Raw genomic sequence first — 20602 nt, 5'->3', positions numbered from 1 at the left:
TCATATGCATAGTTAGGTAATAGAACAGGCCATAATTGTGCATGCAGATGTATCATTGCCTTACGAGGTAAAAGAGAGCAGGCTGCGCCAATTCTTGAAAATGAAGGAGGGGATGGGGACTTTTTCCTCTCCTCCCCTAATGTATACATCTTCGTTTCAACTTATAAATGGAAAGGCAGTGTAGTATTAGAAATTATAAACATGGGGTTTCTTTTTCTTCCTTGTTATATTTTGACGATTTGCTTTAGTTAAGAGGCCAAGTTAAAAAGAAACGTGTTTCTATTGTCGAGGCTTAAAGATAGGGAGAGGGCGAGTTCAAATTTTATGTTCGACGCGACCATCAAAGGATCTGTAAGCCATGATTAAACTGAAACTAATTTTTTTCTTTTTTTTTCATTTTGACATGTTGGATTTCATGCGGTCATATCCGCCGTTTCTTGTTTTATCGTTATTTTCTCATCTTATCAGTTCTGTCTTTTTCTTCTAAATGGGGGGGGGGGGCAATTATATAAAACGGCAGAGGAGAGTGTTACAAAAAAGAGCTATGAATTCAGTAATTTAATGTTAAAAATGTATGCAATCATATCCCATGATGGGAAAACTCGATAGTCCATTGTTATTATATAGCATTATGGGTAGTTTTTTTTCCATGTTGACGAAACGCACAAAATTGACATTTTTTCTTTTGACATTTGCAGTCAAATAAAAATTTATCTAATCTTTTGTCTTAAAAATCTTCTTATTTTTTCACATGCGATTAATATTCCATTATACCCCCCAAAATACTTTCACAACAGTAGGGGAACTTCACGTTCCGGCGGTCTACATTCATTTCACGTTTTTCCACGTTCTCATTCTTGACGTTTAATGTAAACAGGGTTTTTCTAGTGAAGAGAAAGAAGATAAAGGATCTGACCTTCCTCCTTTTCTAGACTGATCTGAAGGACCTTACATGAAACGTGTGGGGCCATAAATTGTATGGCCCATAAATTGATTTTTTTTAAGCTTCTACCTTAAAAACTAAATGCAATCAAAATTTCAAATGGTTATGTTTTTTTTTGCCAGTAAAAGGAGTATGAAACAAAAACTTAAAGCGTTAGGTGGGAACAAGGCCGTATACGGCCGGAAGCTTGTATACCGAGCTTGACCCCCCCCCCCCGCCAAAAAAAGAAAGAAGTTGGGCTCTTAAACCAATCTCTTTTGTTTTTTTGAAAAAATTGTACCCTCGCCCTTCCTGAAAATCCCCTCCCCTCCGAAATATAAATCCCGGATACGCCTTTGGGTCGGAAAATGATGAAGCTGGGTAATCAATAGCAGATCTTGACGTCAGAATTTAAAAGCTTCTTAATTGTCTATTTTGTACGAGATCATACTAAAACTAATGCAGATTTTGTTATTAGATCGAGTGCCAACATCTCTCTAGCAATTCATGTAAAAACTTTCAATTGGTGGAATTGTGTGAAGATCGAGTGGAATAGATTCTGAAACCTAGATGCTTGAATATAATATGGGTATATGGAAGAGATATTCCCCTCCAAGGAAATTATTTCAGTAATCAGCAAAGTATCGAGTACCTTTCAAATCATATTCAATAAAATTAATTTAGGATTTTGTTAATAGTATAGAAGCCCCCCCCCCCCGATTATCTTTGCAACCCTCCCGCGAGATTACCGCGTTTGACTGTAGTTCCTGAAGTGGTGACAGTAGAGAATAAATTGTAGTGGTGGTAACAGAAAGAAAACAAAAACTCAATTGCGAGATAAGGAATCCGTAAATGATGTCTTTGTTTCGGTTTTCAGTTGGTCCTTGTGATATATGTTGGTCGCCTTAAGTATTCATTTGGTTGCCTTAAGTATTCGTCTGACAAACTCTAGTACATAGGAGGGTGCGTTTCTGTAATTGCTCTGAGTAATTCTCGGTCATCCTCAGCAAAGAATCGAGTATCTTCCTTGCCCTGATCCTGTCTAGTAGAGTTGATTTAGGAGTGCTGAGAGCATGGTGTCAAAATTTCAGTTTTTGAGATTAGACCTTGTTTCGTTTCAAGTAGACTTATACTATTCTGTCCTTCCCCATTTTGGATCTTAGTTCGTTTTTGGTGTCATTTCGCAGAATTTGCGCTTAAAAACTACACCTCTCTAATTTAATACTGGTAACTGATAAGTGCTGCCTTTGGACCTTTAATCATGTCGAGAGCCTTCCTAGTAAAAAAAATTAGGCCTAACATTCAAGTTTTTGATTTTGGTTTGAGGATGCAACTGTGAATGAGAATTTAATTAAAATCTTATTTTAATTAGAAAAATATTTTGGGTATTTGTATTTAATAATGCTAAAAGGTTTTGAGCATTTGGATAGTATTAGTAATGGATTGACAAAAAATGAAAAAAGAAGGCGAAAAACACTAAACATCTGTGGTATCAAACAGGGAAAGCTGGAAAGCATGTGCCCGCCTAGATTTGTACCCCTCCTCCACCTGCCCCTCTAGGTTTTAAAAAAATACCCTTTTCGCTATCGTGAATTGCCACCACTGCTAAAAATATTAAATTTCTGTAGATGGCTGGTGATCACCCCGTCTCTTCGATGGATAGATTGCACTCGATTTTGTCGTTCTGGCAATAATGACTGATGGTAACATTGGTAAAAAAAAAGAGAGCAATTACCCAACCCTAATCACCCCAATCCATTTGAGAACATTATTTGAGGGTTCTTGAGTTGACGAGTCCCTGTCGGACTTCCACTGCCTCCTCTACCATTCCTTGTGATGGTGGTATTTGAAAAAGTGGGTGGATGGAGTGCGCATAGTTGAGTCATTCAAGTGATCACAGTGGTTTAGCATTCTTCTTGAAAATAAAATTTGGTTGAATCTAGATCAGGAGCTCAGCTTTGGCAGCACCTTGGAGCGTCCTCTTATATAATGATGGTTGGTGCTATTATTGCCGTGAAGATAGCTGAATAAATACATCAAGCGTATATTGATGGATAATACTCGAATCTTCTCATTACTGGGCTTGGGACTCAATTTTGCTGCTATAAAACATAGTTTAACCGGTCGCCGAAATTCTTTGACAGTAGAAAGGATGAAATCCAGTCACATAAATCCTCGCCTATTTGGTCATTTACCCGTGCCCCGGCCATTTAAACATTTGCCTCTCAATTACTTGAACTATCTGACATGGCTTTTCTCTGTCTACAATTAGCCATGTCTTGATGCAACCTATGCAACCTACTGCAAAATACTTGATAACTTCAATTCAAAATCAACGGAAAATCATTTGACATATCAATAGACCCAGCTAGCTAGGTTTTTTGGACTAAACATCTGTTAACTGCGTTTGTAGACAGAAAAAAATCTACTATGGATAAAATGGTTAGATTGGTTAAGATCTAACTAAGGTCTGCATACTAGTCATATTAGCTGCAACTTATTTTTTTTCTTATATCAGTGGTAGACATTTCAGTTATAGTTGTTACAATATTCATTTTGATAATTTGCTAAATGCATGAATCTGGAAGTCTGTGATGATACTAATGCTGCACTTCTTAATCTGCGACGCTCAGTTCAGCCTCCCTTGGCAGTCCCCACAACGCTTGGTACACTTTTGTCACCTGGTTTACGTGATTTTTGAAAGTTGGGGCCCCTCGGCCAAGATTTCCACATGTATTAAAAATCATAGATTCATTACTTGTATAGATATTAGTAAACCTCCCATTTTTTTTCTTTTTTTTTACGATTATAATTACCAAATGTTTTGAATATTAATAGTAACTCAGGTCTTATAAATATTATTTGCAAACGCACTTGAACACAAAAAATACAGTCAATTAACAGTTAGAGGTTCTTTGCTGATTTTCAAAACATTCGTTTTATATCGCCTTTGTATGTTTTACGACTAGAATAGTTGTTCCTGTTGGTAAGCTACACTGGTTTTGTATTTGCTTATTTTTTTGCAAACAAAGTAAAAAAATACAACTACTGTTAATTCATATCACAACTAGACCCCGGAGCCGCGCCGATGAGGGAAGACCGGCGGCGGGGCCAAATACAACACCGCCGCCGCGCCGCCGGTAAGATGTCGGAGGCGTGCCGCCGGTAAGATGTCGGCGGCGTGCCGCTGGCGCGATCAATGTTGACCGCAAACATTAATGTTTTCATCAGTCTTTCTCAAATCACAGCTTAAATTTACAACAGATTCGAGCATATTCATGAGTTCAAAACTTCACAAGTCGTTGGCTGGAAACTCGTCTTCTTCGTTGTTCATCAAGAGCAGTAGAAATCTGGTAGAAACGAAATGGCTGTGGTGTTTCAGAACCCTTTCATAATAGTTGAACTATCTATTAGCTATGTATTCTTAATATAAATAATTATCAAAATTAGTTTTTTTTTTTCATCGAGTGTTACTGCATACAAAACTTCAAATACCGTATCACAAAATTCGTCAGTTATCTGGGTAAAAACTTTGAATATAAGTTTGAACTTAGAAGCTTAATTTTTTCATAATGCCCTTTGCCTATATCTATTTTGTCACCTTTAAAACAGTTGAAATGGACAACTTTGATATTGATTGTTTTTTTTTGCTCTTTTGGATTCCTAAAAAGCCTTCCTTGTATTAAAAACTGGTTTTTAATACAATGGAAGTCCCATTGGGACTGGTTTAATACAGTCCCAATGGGGGGCCCTGGGTCTATCAAAATATTTCAATGGTATCCCAGGGAATTTGATATCATTTTCTTCCGTCTCCACCTTAAATGAAAAAAAAAAAATCATCTTTTTGGCATCCCTGCTTTCAATAAAAAAAGAGGTATCATCATTTAAAAATGATAGCCTAGTCTATAGCTAAATTTTGTCTCAATAGAAGGGTTTTTTTCTGGGGGGGGGGGGGGTAAAATTTTTCACAAAGAAGATTATATTTTCTTTAATCTATCAGGCATTCAACAATTGAGTATTAAACATTAAGAAAAACTTATATAAAAACAGCAAAAGAAAAAAAATTCTGCAAACTTGCAATTCATCTGTAGAAACAATCTGTCGGCTATCAATTTCAAAATCCAACTGAAGGCTGAAGCTGTATAGTAGTGAATGCGTTCTATAATTCTATTCAACTTGAAAATAAAATTTTTGACTACGAAACGAATTATGTAGCAATTGGGAAACTGCATTCGAAATGATAGAAACTCATTTCATAAAGACGATACTTTTTTTGTCAACATATGAAGAACTGTGTATATTGCAATATTTGTAATTGCATACGGATGCGTATGCAATTGTAACGCAATCACGGATACGCAATCACGCCATCACGGATGCGTTTTTTTTCAGAGGTGATTGTATCGACCCAGTGGTCCTAGAATATCGCGGGAGGGCTCATTCGAACGGAAATTGAAAGTTCTAGTGCCCTTTTTAACTGACCAAAAAAATGGAGGGAATCTAGGATAGACTCCATGGGGGAAGTTTTCATGGGGGAACGGACACTGCTATGAAGGGGCCGCCGGATTTCCGAGCTTTATTTTAAAAAAAGATCAGAAATTAAATAAAAAATAGCAACTGGGAAACTGCATTCGAAATGATTTAAACTAAGGAAAATCGAAATACTAAACCACACGAGAAAGAAAAGCTCCGACTTTGCGGTTGACGCAATAATGAATTACCGCAAAATTAATTTAAAGTCAGCCGAACGCTGCCGCCTCTGCAGGCGGTGGCGTAGCGACACTTCGGTGGCGGTCGACCGGGCCTCTCGTTGGCGGCATTCGGTCGATCCGCCGGCGCTGCGCCGGGGTCTAGTCACAATTCATACGCAATTGCTTTTGGCAAAATTCATAGCCCTTGGGCTGTATCTTAGACATAAAACAGTTCGTGGCAACGAACTGTAAGTAAGGGGCGACCCGGCTCAAGAGTAACCGAAACTCTAAAAAACGGAATTTTGAAACCAATAGATATATCAAAGGAATTAAATTTTATGCTGATTTCAAATATATAAGTTTCGTCATGTTTAGTCCTACCCATCAAATGTTACGCGGCTGAGAAAATTTGCCTGGTTTTCGAAAAAAGGGGAAACACCCCCTAAAAGATATAGAACCTTAATGAAAATCACATCATCAGATTCAGCGCGTCAGAGAACCCTACTTTAGAGGTTTCAAGTTCCTATCTGCAAAAATGTGGATTTTTGTGGGGATTACATGGGAGGATCTTTCCGTGGGAGAAGTTTTCATGGGGGAAGGGACATTTCTATGAAGGGCGTGCCGGATTTCCCAGCATTATCAGAGGCAACGCTGTAGCGTTGCCTATAGTAAAGGCCATACGGCTCCAATGTTTTATTATTATTTATTTATTTATTTTTTTTCCAGAGGCACTTCATATGGAAGGGGTCGTCGTAGAAACTTCAAAGAGGGCTTATTTGATTTAAAATCGAGAGTTCTACGGACTATTTTAGTAGTCGAAAGTGATTGAATGGCAACTAGCCCCCCACGCCCATCATTCCCCCAAACACATCCAATCAAAATTTTGAGATAGTCATTTTGTTCAGCGTAGTTGATTTCCAGACAGAAAAGGTTGATTTCCAGACAGAAAAGACATATAAGGTTTTTATAGAAGGTATTGTCGTAGAAACTTCAAAACAGGATCATTCGATTGGAAATTAAAGAGCTAGTGCCCTTTTTAATAGTCGAAAGTGATTGGAGTGTGACTAGCCCCCCTCCCCCCCGCGCGCATCATTCCCCAAACATATTCAATGACAATTTTAAGATAGCCATCTTGTTCAGCGTAGTTGATTTCCAGATAGAAAATATATTTTTGAGGAGGACACTCCCCCACAACCCTCAGGGCAAGGATTTTAAGTTATGCCCTTGGGGCATATAGGGTTTTTATAGAAGGCGTAGTCGTAGAAACTTCAAAACAGGCTCAATCGATTGGAAATTAAAGGGCTAGTGTCCTTTTTAATAGTCAAAAGTGATTGGAGGGCAACTAGCCCCCCCCCCCCCGCCCATTAATCCCCCAAACACCTCCAATCAAAAATTTGTGATAGCCATTTTTTTAAGCGTAGTTTATTTCCAGACAGTAAATAAATTTTTGAGGAGGAAATTCACCCACAGCCCTCAGGGCAAGGGTTTTAAGTTATGCCCTGGGGGCATATAGGGTTTTTATAGAAGGCATTATCGTAGAAACTTCAAAACATGCTCATTCGATTGGAAATTAAAGAGCTAGTGCCCTTTTTAAGAGTCGAAAGTGATTGGAGTGTAACTAGCCCCCCTCCCCCCCCCCCCACGCCCATCATTCCTCCACACCCAGCCAATCAAAATTTTGAGAGAGCCAAATTGTTCGGCGTTGTTGATTTCCAGATAGAAAAAAAAATATTCATGAGTACACTCCCACAAAAACCTCGAGGCAAGGGTTTTAAGTTATGTCCTGGGGGCATATAAGGTTTTTATAGAAGACGTTGTCGTGAAACTTCAAAACAGGCTCATTCGATTGGAAATTAAAGGGCTAGTGCCCTTTTTAATAGTCGAAAGTGATTGGAATGCAACTAGCCCCCCCCCCCACACCCATCATTTCCCCAAACACCTCCAATCAAAATTTTGAGATAGCCATTTTGTTCAGCGTAGTTGATTTCCAGATAGAAAATATGTTTTTGAGGAGGACACTCCCCCAGAACCTTCAGGGCAAGGGTTTTAAGATATGCCCTGGGTGCATATAAGGATTTTATTGAAGGCGTTGTCGTAGAAACTTCAAAAAAGGCTCATTCGATTGGAAATTCAAAGGGATAGTGCCCTTTTTATTTGTCGAAAGTGATTGGAGGGGAACTAGCCCCCCCCACGCCCATCATTCCCCCAAACACATCCAATAAAAATTTTGAGATAGCCATTTTGTTCAGCGTAGTTCATTTTCAGATAGAAAACATGTTTTTGAGGAGGACAATCGCCCACAACCCTCAGGGCAAGGGTTTTAAGTTATGCCTTGGGGGCATACAAGGTTTTTATAGATGGCGTTGTCATAGAAACTTCAAAAAAGGCTCATTAGATTGGAAATTCAAAGGGATAGTGCCCTTTTTAATTGTCAAAAGTGATTAGAGGGCAACTAGCCCCCCCTATGCCCATCATTCCCCCAAACACATCCAATCAAAATTTTGAGATAGCCATTTTTGTTCAGCATAATTGATTTTCAGATTGAAAATATATTTTTGAGGAGGACACTCCCCCACAACCCTCAGGGCAAGGGTTTTAAGTTATGCCCTGGGGGCATATTAGGTTTTTATAGAAGTCGTAGTCGTAAAAACGTCAAAACAGGCTCATTCGATTGGAAATTAAAGGGCTAGTGCCCTTTTAATAGTCGAAAGTGATTGGAGGGCAACTAGCCCCCCCCCCCCGCCCCGCGTTTCCCCAAACACATCCAATCAAACTTTTGAGATAGCCAATTTGTTCAGTGTAGTTGATTTCCAGATAGAAAATATGTTTTGGAGGAGAACAATCCCCCACAAACCTCAGGGCAAGGGTTTTAAGTTATGCCCTGGTGGCATATAAGGTTTTTATAGAAGGCGTTGTCGTAGAAACTTCAAAACAGGCTCATTCGATTGGAAATTAAAGGGCTCATGCCCTTTTTAATAGTCGAAAGGGATTGGAGGGCAACTAGCTCCCCCCCCACGCCCATCATTCCCCCAAGCACATCCAATCAAACCTTTGAGATAACCATTTTGTTCAGCGTAATTGATTTCCAGATATAAAATTCGTTTTTAAGGAGGATAATCCCCCACAACCATCAGGGCAAGAGTTTTAAGTTATGCCCTGGGGGCATATAAGGTTTTTATAGAAGGCGTCGTCGTAGAAACTTCAAAATAGGCACATTCAATTGGAAATTCAAAGGGCTAGTGTCCTTTTTAATAGTCGAAAGTGATTGGAGGGCAACTAGCTCCCCCCCCACGCCCCTCATTCCCCCAAACATTTCATATTCAATCTAAGCATTACTCGCTTTAAGATCTATTTATTCATTCATATTATTCATATTCAATCTAAGCATTACTCGCTTTAAGATCTATTTATTCATTTATATTGTTACTTGTTGTATGTTTTTTGCTATGATTGTTTATTTAATTTCTGTTCGTTTTGGGTTTCATTTATTCTTTAATAGTAATTTCTGGTCGTTTTGAGTTTGAATTTTAACAGGTATTTGTATCTCCTGAGCTTTAGTTTAAAATGGCCTTTAATTTTATTTGAAAAACTTATTTTTCGGAAAGTTTTTTTTTTAATTATTAAAAAAAAAGACCAGAAATTAAATATAAAAAACAAGTTTTTCAACTGAAAGATAGGAGCAACATGACGTATATGATCTGGGTTCGCCCCCTTGTCAATACCTCGCTCTTTACACACAATATTTTTTAGTACTTTCATAAGAGCTATTTATTCTAATTAACGGCCTTTGTGATTAAGGGGTCATTTTTAAAGAATTGGAACAGAATTCGAACTTTTGTGTAAAGAGCGAGGTATTGACTCGGGGGCGAACCCCTAAGATACGTATTAAAAATATATGAATATAGAAGTTCGTTACTTAGAAGTTAATTCGTAAGTTAGGTATATTTATTACTAATAAAAACGTTCGTAAATAAAATTAAACAACTTTCGAGGAAGTCGTTTAACCAAATAAAAGTAGAATTAATATACAAATTTTGTTTTAATTATTCATGTATGGTGAGCCAAAATCAAAACCTACATTAATTTAAAAACGCTCAGAAATTAAATAAAAAAAAACAAGTTTTTTAACTAAAAGTAAGGACCGACATTAAAACTTAAAACGAACAGAACTTATTCCGTTTATGAAAGGGGCTGTCCCCTCCTCAACACCTCGCTCTTTAGACTAAAGTTGGACTCTTTCTCACAACTTTATTTTTTAAAACAATAAAAACTTAAATTTTTATATCCATGGGAAGGAGGGATTTTTCTGTGGAAGTGTGGCCGGATTTCCTTGCATTATTCAAAACATGATCAGAAATTAAATAAAAAAAAGTTTTTTTCAACTGGAAATAAGGACCAACATTAAAACTTAAAACGAACAGAAATTATTCCATATATGAAATGGGCTGTCCCCTCCTCAACGCCTCTCTCCCAAAAACAGCATACTAACGATATTTTATTCCAAAAATCATGGGACCTGGCCCCTGGTCCTCCCTCCCCTCAAAAAATATTAACCATATTTAATTCCAAAACTCATGGGAACTGCCCACTTGCCCTCCTTAATGGGTTAAAAAAGGCAGTTAAAAAAGCAGGAAAGAACTATTTTGGTTGTGAATTATTCATTAGAGTTTATTTTAGACTTATCGAAAATGAGCTGGGAAGGGGAGGAGAGGTCTCCTCCCTCCCTTAAAAAACTGCTTTTTAAAAAGTGTTAGATAAAATCTTACAGATGAAGTGGCTGTTATTTTTATTTTTTGTACATATTTCAAAAAAGGAAAATCATGTTTTGAAATTTAGAAAATACATTGAATATCTTGTTATAAAATTATGTTTAATCAAAAAGGACCTTTTTTAGCCTCAATTTAATTTATTGTGTTAGTCATCAATATTTTTCGTTATGTTATTGTTTTCGCGCCGTTCAGAGAAGTATGGATATTATAATAAAAAGTTTTGATTTATGAGTTTGGTGAGTGAGTTCGTCCAATCCCTTTACTCTTAAGCTTTACAGATTATGGGCAAGTGTTTGATTCGGCCGATTAAAGAACTTTGCCAAAGGTCTTCACATTGTAGGGTATACAAGAATAAACATACTAAAGTTATTCGTGCTATGCACGACAAAAATATTGGTGTAATTGAGACATGAAATGAGGTCAGTAGCTTTTTAAAACTGTTAAAAACTGGTAGCGGGTAAAATTGCCTTGCTGAAGCTCAGGTTTTGCGAGGACGTTAAGTTTTAGAAAACGTCAGATATTACCGATTGTATGCGATTAAAAATTGGATTATATTTTTGCGATTAAAAATGGAAAACAGGAAACAGAAAACAGAAATCCGAAAACAGAAAACCGAAATTTTTACTATGCAAAAAAAGAAGAAAAGAAAATATCAGTAAGAACGATGATAGTATTATTTCGTGCGATTATTTCCGAAAAAAAGTGAAAAAAAAGTAAGTAGCCATGTTAAAAATCAAAACGAGCAGAAAGAAAGTCCTGTAATAATCCAACCTTAAGATGACCAGGAATTACTGTCAAAGAATAAATAAAACCCAAAACAAATAGAAATTAATATGCATCATGTCGAACTCAACCGTCCACCACCTATAAATAAGCAAAAATAACACAGCAAAATAAGCAAAAATAAGCTAATTTATTCATTGTTAAGCATTTTGGACAGAATTATAGATATCAAACAAAATTTAAATGATTCCCTTCCTATCATTTGTAAGCTTGCCCTTTATATTCAGTTTCTTGGAACCCTTTTTCTCCTTCCTCAGTAGATATAAATTATTTAGGTAAGCCACATACATACGTAATAGAGCACATGTTTTCAATTTTGCTCATAAGGAAGTTTTAGTCACTAAAACTGTAGTCTACAGACGCCAACATTATCATCATTATCGTCAGCAATAAGGACGATCATTTATTGGTTTACTGATCCTTAACTGATTAAAAAAAAGCAACAAAAGCATGAGGCATACCATTATTTGTAATAGCAAATGATCGGACAGATAAAACTGAAGCTGGTTTATAACGTCATTGCTTAGAATTAGTTTTCAGAGGAAATTGCCGATTTTATGAAGAAATAGTTGGTTTTTACCTCAAACTGAAAAATGCAAAATAATCTTTTTAATCTGTAATATTAAAGTCAAGAAGATACTAGAACTGCAAGCCTTTTAATAGTAACTAATTTTAATATTCATGCTTAGTTCCGAAGCTCTAAAAAATACCTTTATTAACCTTTATTCCTTAAACAAAATGTTTAAAACAAATATGGTGAGAAAACAAAGGAAATCGGATGATTGGCAAGAACATTACGATTTAATAACAGAGAGCGACACTGTTACCACAGAGTGTTTTGAACTCAAAGACGTAATAAAAATGTGTGAAAATTATCCCATACGATTATGGGGCAATTAACAATTTCTTCTCCTCTATTATTTTATAGAATAAACTATATAAGAAATCATATTTATTCCGTTATAAAATGTCTAGTAAAGAACAAACTCCAGCCAATACTAACCGATTTGAAAACAAATCTAAAAAAAGTAACTGCCTACTGAGGAAGAATCATAATTTGAAGCCAATTTAGGAATATTGATTGTTATTTCAACTCATTTTATTGGTAAAAGTTTATTGTATAAATTCTTGATGAAAAAATATTGAAAAATGAATATTCAACGTCATTTTTTTCTGTCATCCGGGTTGCAGCGGTAGCTAGCAACCTAGTAAGAGACGATCGCGTCCAATGTTAAGAAATATAAAAGCTCATAACTCCTAAAAAAAGAGTCAGATCAAAACAAAAAGTACACCATTAGAACTGCCTTGTCCGAAATACTTGTATAGGAAAGTTTCTGTCCCTTGGCTTGAACAGCGAGGGAAATATATTGCCTTGAAAATCAAGAAAAATGGCAGCTACTAAAGCATTCTACCTAACCGGCACCTTTTTTTCTTTTTTTTTTCTTTTCCACAGATAGCTTGGCACTGGAACATCGTAGAGAGTTGATCAATGGCTCATTTTAAAGAAAATTAATGGGGTTAAAAACCTTTTGTAACTTAAACAAATTATTTTTAAAACAGAATAAATTTTTCCACTAAAAACTATTTTTGATGCTTCATACTGCAGTCTTTTCAAAGATACTTGATTTTTGAAGCAGTCAAACAGTTCGTGGTAAAGTTATATTAAAAGACGATCATTAGAAGAACAAACCATTGCATACATTGGACTTACTTAGCTGCCTGATTCTTTGAGAGTCGTCTCTTACTATTCCAAAGAAGAAAAAGCCGTAGGCTTTTTCCTGTTTGTAATCAGGGTTTACATAATCTGTGTTGTCAATCCAGGTTTTATAGTACAGAACGAGCTCTAAATGATGGTTGTAGCTATAGCCGCAATCAAGTAAAAGACAAAACGAAACATATAGTAACAAAAAGTTTAAAATATGTTTTGAAAAATCATAATTGCTGTAGTTGGCACAACCTAGTGAGACTCTTTACTTTTATTTAAAACACTTTCTCCGCGTGTTTTCCTTTGAATATTACTATCCGTAAGTAATTAAATAATAAAAAAAACAAGTCTTGCAACTGAAAGTAAGGAGCAATATCAAACATTAAAACGAACAGAAAAGCGTATAGAAAAGTAAAAATTGAGAGAGCCAAACAAAACAGCAAGGAGTGTTATCACAATGAGGAAGATTACCAAAAAAATATAAGAAAAAGTTACTACCAGAATAATGGGTAGATACTGGGGTGACAAAAGCTATAATGAAAAAATCAAAACCTCTACGAGGTTGTTCCAAAGAACGCATAAAGACGAAGTAAAAGTTTACATTCAGAAGTCCAAGAAGATGGCAAAAATGCAGGCTGATCTTTGTAAATTGAGAAATATTTTACGAATGTTTTACCAGGATTGCAAAAAATATTCAAAATTACAGATTAAAATTCTCTATAAAAGAGCGGATGTTGTTGAAAAGTCGACTAAAAATGCTCTGGTAAAACTTCACAGTAATATCCACACGAAATGTTGTATGTTTAATGAAACGCTTCCAAAGTAGGGACTGGCAACTGTGGATCAGTTTTCTTGATAAAAATCTTCAGAGCAGCTTCAGAGGTCGGTGGATCGAAGCCTAACCAAAGAACGCTAGACCTTCGGCCCAGCGAGGTTTAATGAAGTTTCGATCCATCCTTCTCCCGGGCAAACACCCAGTGCACTTCCGCTGCGCTAAGCTGCTCACGTTAGAGAATGATTAAAACGGTTTGTGTTGTATTCTGCGGTAAAGTTTTGCTAAATTTTCAATTTTATAGTAAAGAACGAGCTCTAAATGATAGTTTTACTTAAAGTCATAATCAGCCCCGTAAAGAGACCAAAGCGGTTCTATTATAAATATCAACCAGCTGAAAAAAAAAAATGAAAAAGAAGCAAGAAATCGAAAATACACTTGTTGCTTAGTCATAATCAGCCCCATAAAGAGACCAAAGCGGTTCTATGATAAATATCAACCAGCTGAAAAAAAATAAAAGAAAAAGAAGCAAGAAATCGAAAATACACTTGTTGCTTAGTCATAATCAGCCTCATAAAGAGACCAAAGCGGTTCTATGATAAATATCAACCATCTGAAAAAAATGAAAATGAAAGAGGTTCTGACGTTCTTTTTCTATGATAAAGATCAACCAGCTGAAAAAGGGTAAAAGAAACAAGAAATCAAAATGTACAAAGTGCTTAAAACGATACAAGTTGTACACCAGTTGAACTTGTTAAACCGAAATAATAAGGGCAAATAGATTTCACCAAAATAAAATAAAAACAACAATAAATGTATATAACACACACATTTATCATTTTTGCCCATAAGAATCCTTATCTTTGCCCCCGCTATGAAGTTCCAATTTCCTTTAAATGATGGAGGGGTAGCGTGCACATCAGCTTGTGTTGCCCTCTGTTGGCTTGGTGCTGCATAGGACGCTAATAGAAGCAGTTGCTTTATTGCACAGATGAGACGATGTATCAAATTATTCGCTAAACCGCATTTAATTTGATCTCCGGGTACTGGCCATTTAACTCTAAGTCATTTGATAAGGTGATAGGTTCTTCTCCCTTAGCCTATATCTTCCTAATTAACTAGCGACAAAATATACCTGGGAAAACAGCCAAATCGTAGCTATCGACTGATGCACTTGTCTCATCTTTAACATCGAAAGTTGCGGGATTAGGAGACCCAGATGCTTCAATTCGAGGAATACTAAGAGTTGACTCAACACACACACACACACACAAAACAAAGAAGAGAAAAAAAACAATAATTAAAAGACCCAAACAAAAAGCGATTTTTATGAGACCCCTCCCCCCCAAACAAAAAAAAGGTGTAGGACAATCGAATAAATGAAACCAAATTCCAAATATATTTTTTAAACCAAGCCACAAAAAATATTAGACAAACTCAGTACCCCTCACAACAAACGTTTCAAACCCAGGCACTCTGAAAGTCAACAGTTTTTTCCCACGCGGAAAAACGCAAAACGGAGCGATAATCGCGTCAGAAAATATGGTTCTGTCCCCAGTCAGACTCTTCATATTTTTCAGCACATGTCTGCCAAATTTCATGCTCCTACCATAAAATGTACAAACCTAACGCTTATGTACGTAACTACGGTCAGTGAAGTGGAATACAAAGCAGCTTGAAAACATGACACTGATTGTACAAAAGCGATGGTTGGAATTAACACTGTAGTTTACCGTGCTTCAGGTATAATGCATATGCTTTACTACATGAGTTAGGTAAAGAAAATTTTTGACTACGGACTACTAAATTATCTACAAAACGTAGCTGTTATTTGGGGATTTAACAATGTGTACAAATTTATGTTTGCAGGTAGTATCCCAAGTAGTGTTTTTTTTTGGAGCTTTTCCAATTATATTTCAACCAAGAGACGCAAGTTCCGATTGGTACAAACTTATTCTTGGTTCTAAAGATATTATGAATATGGAAACAATAACTCATGTTTGCAACGGAGAACAGTATCATAACCGTAATAAGAAGGTGATGGTGTGCCATCCAATATTAGCCATGCTTCCAGGGGAAGCTGTAACCCCGTAAAGAGATTAAGGACAAGTATTGAGATGTTTAATGATGAATATTGCTTGAGCCAGATTAAGCTATGGCACGAGGAAATGGAATTGTCATTTTTGTCAAAGGGAGATACAACGGAAGAAAAGTTACCATACAAATTGTAAAACTAGAAGAGACTAGGATGATCCGAGATGAAACATCTGGAATCATTATCCCAGAGGAACTTTATTGGCCGAGAAAAGTTACTTGATTCTTCTCAATAGGTTTGGGACTCAATTTCGTTGCTAAGAAACAGTAGAAAGGATGAAATCCAGTCACATAAACCCTCGCCTATTTGGCCATTTGTACACATTTGATATATCAGTAGCCCATCTAGCTAGGCCTGTTATACTAAACAATTGTTAACAGTGTTTGCAGACAAAAAAATAAAAAAAAGAGAAAAAATAGTATTAATAAAATGGTTAGATTTTTTACGATCTAACTAAGGTCTACTCATTTTTTCTTATTTGATTTATTTATTTATTTTCTTTATCAGCGGTAGACATTTCAGTTATAGTTGTTACATAAATAATATTTTCAAACGCACTTGAACCCAACAAATACAGTCAATTAACAGTTCAAGCTCTTTGCCGATTTTCAAAATGTTCATGTTATTTTGAAATCAGTTTCAAGTTTTTAACGGAACTTTCCAAAATATGCGCTCTTTTCATTTGTTGCAAAAAGAGGTGAGATTAAGATGAAGTCAGCTTTGTATGTTTTACGACTAGAATAGTCCTCTGTGTTGGAAAGCCACACTGGTTGTATATTCATGTATTTGTTTTTGCACACAAAGTCGAAAAATATAACTATAACTAAACTGTATAACTATAACTAAAATATATAACTATAACTAAACTATATAACTATGTGGTAAAGCTTTCTAATTAAGTCAATTTGGAATTTATTAAAAATATTAAGACGCAAATACAAAGTTTCGAAATACCACTTTTTATTAAGATAAAGATACACATCCTGGAATGCGTAAGCTTGGAGGGAACTTGCTCAATAACCAATTTCCTGACTAATTACGTCAATGAACCGGATGGGCGCGGTTGGTTTTTCATATATATATACTGAGATTTTTGAGACTGAGATGGGACACTCTTGACTTGCAGGGCGAACCTCTGCCTGTTTATTATCTTATTAGAAATACCTTGGAATATTGTCGAAATATTGTAAGTGTCTAAGTATCTTATTATATATTATTATAGTTTTCTGAGACTTGTGGTCTACTTGGGACAACCAGTCCCAGTAGAATATATATTTATTATCAAACCTTGTATCAGTATATGTTAACTGAATAAAAGTATTGTGTTATAGCCAACCTCTCTTCAATCTACATTTAGTCCCTCGAAAATACCCAGCTGGTACGCCTCATTAGTCCGGTCATAGCCTAAGGCACGCTACCAAAGTTTAATTACCTTAGGGCAATAGTTTGTCTCCCCTATAAAGGGAGAATAAAAGCATCTACCCCTACATCCACTTAAATACCATAAAAACCACGTTACCACAACTGGTGGCCGTTGGAAAAACTGAGTCGAGAGGGCTAGATAAAAATAGTAGATTGAAATAAAATGGCTTTACCAGAGTAAAACATTAGTTCCCGATCAACGGTACTGAAAATTGCAAAAAATATGCTTAAAAATGTGTGAATCTCAGATGAAGATGAGTTTATCGAAAAATTGAAAATTTTCGACGAATTAACTGAATCGTTTGAGGATTAGGTCAAAGAGCAATGCGTTGCAGCCAGATTAAAGGGAAGCGCCCTTAAACATTTTGAGGCAATTAAGGAAAAAGAACCCAAGGACATCAGTACTCTAATTGAATCTTTTAAAACAAGATTTATAGAGACAAGCATCTCTGAGAGGCTAAGAACAGAGGTAGTGACATGCAATACCTCAACTAGTATCAGGGAATATGCCGACAAAATTTGTAGATCTTTATGCTTACAATTAGAGAAAGGTGGAAATGACGAGACAGTACAGAAAGTACAATTACTTTTACCCAAGGTTTACCAAAAAAGCTATTAATACTAATATTATCACGGAAACCTGAAAATTCAGAGCAGGCTATAATCCTTGTAGAAACAGAGGTAAAAATTGACGAGGCCATGAAAAAGTTTATATTAGACCACAAACATGACCCTAAAGAAACCCATTGAGGGTATATGCACATAATGACCCAAAGATGGCAGCATAATAGCTGTAAACAAAAGTTTAGTCGTTCTAAAAGTTAAATATTGAGAGTTGAGACAACTCATCTTTAAATAGGGAGTATTGTGGTACAGCTTTTAATTAAGCCAATTTGGAATTTAGTAAAAATACCAAGACGCAAATACAAAGTTTCGAAATATTACTTTTTATTAAGATAAAGATACACATCCTGGAATGTGTAAGCTTGGAGGGAACTTGCTCAATAACCAATTTTCTGGCTAAGTGCGTCAATGAACCGGATGGACGCGGTTGGTTTTTCATATATATATATATATATATATATATATATATATATATATATATATATATATATATATATATATATATATATATATATATATATATATATTCAGATTTTTTAGACTGAGGTGGGACACTCTTGACATGCAGGGCGAACCTCTGCCCGTTTATTACCTTATTAGGAATACCTTGGAATATTGTCGAAATATTGTAAGTGTCTAAGTATCTTATTATATATTATTATAGTTTTCAGGGACTTGTGGTCTATTTGGGACAGCCAGTCCCAGTAGAATATATATTTTTTATCAAACCTTGTATCAGTATATGTTAACTGAATAAGAGTATTGTGTTATAGCCAACCTCTCTTCAATCTAAAGTTATTCTCTCGAAAATACCCAGCTGGTACACCTCATTAGTCCGGTCATAGCATAAGGCACGCTACCTAAGTTTAATTACCTAAGGGTTATAGTTTATCTCCCCTATAGTTTGTCCCTGGGGCTGTATGGGCTGGCAAAGGAGGTTTGGGGGGAGGAAGTTTACTTTAAAGCGGGGATGAGTAGTGAGGATTTAAAATGGGTAATTTCGGTTCGTGGTAATTTTTTGGGTATTGGAGAAAGGAGGAAATATATTGGGAATTATAGGATTAAAAATTGTCCTTACCAGTGTCCTATGTGTGGAGAGGAGGAAGATCTTATCCATTTTATGGGTACATGCCAGGAGTTAAGAAATTTGAGGAGGGAAGTGTTTTCAACAGATTTTGGAGGGGTGGATTGGCTTGAAAAATTTTTAAAAAGTAGAAATTTTGATGATTTTAGAAGGTTGGGTAAATTTGTAAGAGTGGGTATGGCACATAGAGAAACTTTTTTGATGAATTGTGAGTAATTTATTGTGTGTTTTTTTTTGTATTTATTTTTGTTTTGTTATTTTGCCACGGCCCGAAAAGGCTTTTGTTGCAATAAATATCTATCTATCTATCTCTCTAAAGGGAGAATAAAGGCATCCACCACTACATCCACTTAAATACCATGAAAACCACGTTACCACAACTATAATTAAAATATATAACTATAACTATAAAATATAACTACTACAAATTCATGTCACAACCCATTTTAATATGCGATTACAAATATGCGAACCGTAATATTGTGAAAATATGCCAATATGCGAACCATATTGAAACTTAAAAGTTGTGCATATTTAGAGCAAAATTTTTGTATTTTTTTTTTGCAATTTAACGAGACCCGGAAATAAATTTTTCGGGGTAGATGGATCCTTTGACTATTCCTGCGGAAAATTTCTTTATCCTTCCTCTTAATCCCTATGAATGTGGCACAGTACACCCCTCCCCTGCAAAATTGTGAAATATTGTATGGGATACATATATACATTGTATGGGATATATATATATATATGTATATATATATATATATATATATATGTATGTATATATATATATATATATATATATATATATATATATATATATTCAATATATATATATATATATATATATATATATATATATATATATTGAATATTTTATTTTTATATTATAAAACTTATTCCTCGACTGATATATTTTAGGACGAAAGTTCAGTGCAGAAGCTAATAGACGCGTGTATTCAAGATGAGGATAAGTTGTACTTGTGCGTTTCTTCCCCAACTATTAAAGACAAACCAGTTCAAATCAGGCCATGGAGGTTGTCGGATGCTGATTTTGTCCTTGACGCATCGTTGCCTTTGGATCCAAGGAAAACAGTTTTTGTTGGAGGTGTGCCGCGTCCTCTCAAAGCAGGTAATTGGAATCCTTCCAAATATTGAATGAGATATCCAAGGTATTAAAGTCCTTCTCGTTGGTTCTCCTGTTTGAAATTTTAAGAGAGTAAAAAATCAATTCTATCTGCAAGCTATGGTATGAGGCTATCCTTTTGATGATTTATTCAACTGATTAATTATTTGTAATTTTGGTATTATTCGACCACTGGTATACTGCGGCGGGGAGTACTTTCTTGAATTCAACATCTTTAGTGGCTTTTCTTTTAGAGCGTGATCTAAAACCCCAAATGTCAAAAAACTATTTTCAACGGTTGTTTTTTTGGCCCCTAACGATTTTCTAGACCACTATATCCTTCTTTCGAATCAAACAGTTCGTGGTAACGAACTGTAAGTAAGGAGCGACCCGGCTCAATGGTAACCGAAACTCTAGAAAACGGGTTTTTGATGCCAATAGATATATCAAAAGAATCAGATTTCAATGCTGATTTCAAATATATAACTTTCATCAAGTTTAGAGCTACCCATCAAAAGTTACGCGCCTGAGAAAATTTGGCTGATTTTCAAAAAAAGGGGGAAAGACCCCCTAAAAGTTATAGAACCTTAATGAAAATCACACCATCAT

The 20602-nt window shown here is 35.7% G+C and overlaps 1 protein-coding gene across 1 annotated transcript in view; it reads left to right on the top strand.

Moving 5' to 3' along the window:
- The window catches only part of orb2 (cytoplasmic polyadenylation element-binding protein orb2), a 156409-nt gene that overhangs the window by 111107 nt on the left and 24700 nt on the right, over window positions 1-20602 (top strand). Inside the window, exon 5 of the mRNA XM_089088097.1 lies at window positions 19789-19999. Coding sequence (XP_088944223.1) covers window positions 19789-19999 — 211 coding nt within the window. The remainder of the gene's footprint in view (window positions 1-19788; window positions 20000-20602) is intronic.

The sequence above is a fragment of the Artemia sp. Qi Xiang Cuo genome, chromosome 4 (assembly GCF_049724085.1).
Source record: "Artemia sp. Qi Xiang Cuo chromosome 4, ASM4972408v1, whole genome shotgun sequence".
NCBI lineage: Eukaryota > Metazoa > Arthropoda > Branchiopoda > Anostraca > Artemiidae > Artemia > Artemia sp. Qi Xiang Cuo.
The sequence above is the reverse complement of the archived record's forward strand: the minus strand, read 5'-3'. Positions and strand labels throughout refer to the sequence as shown.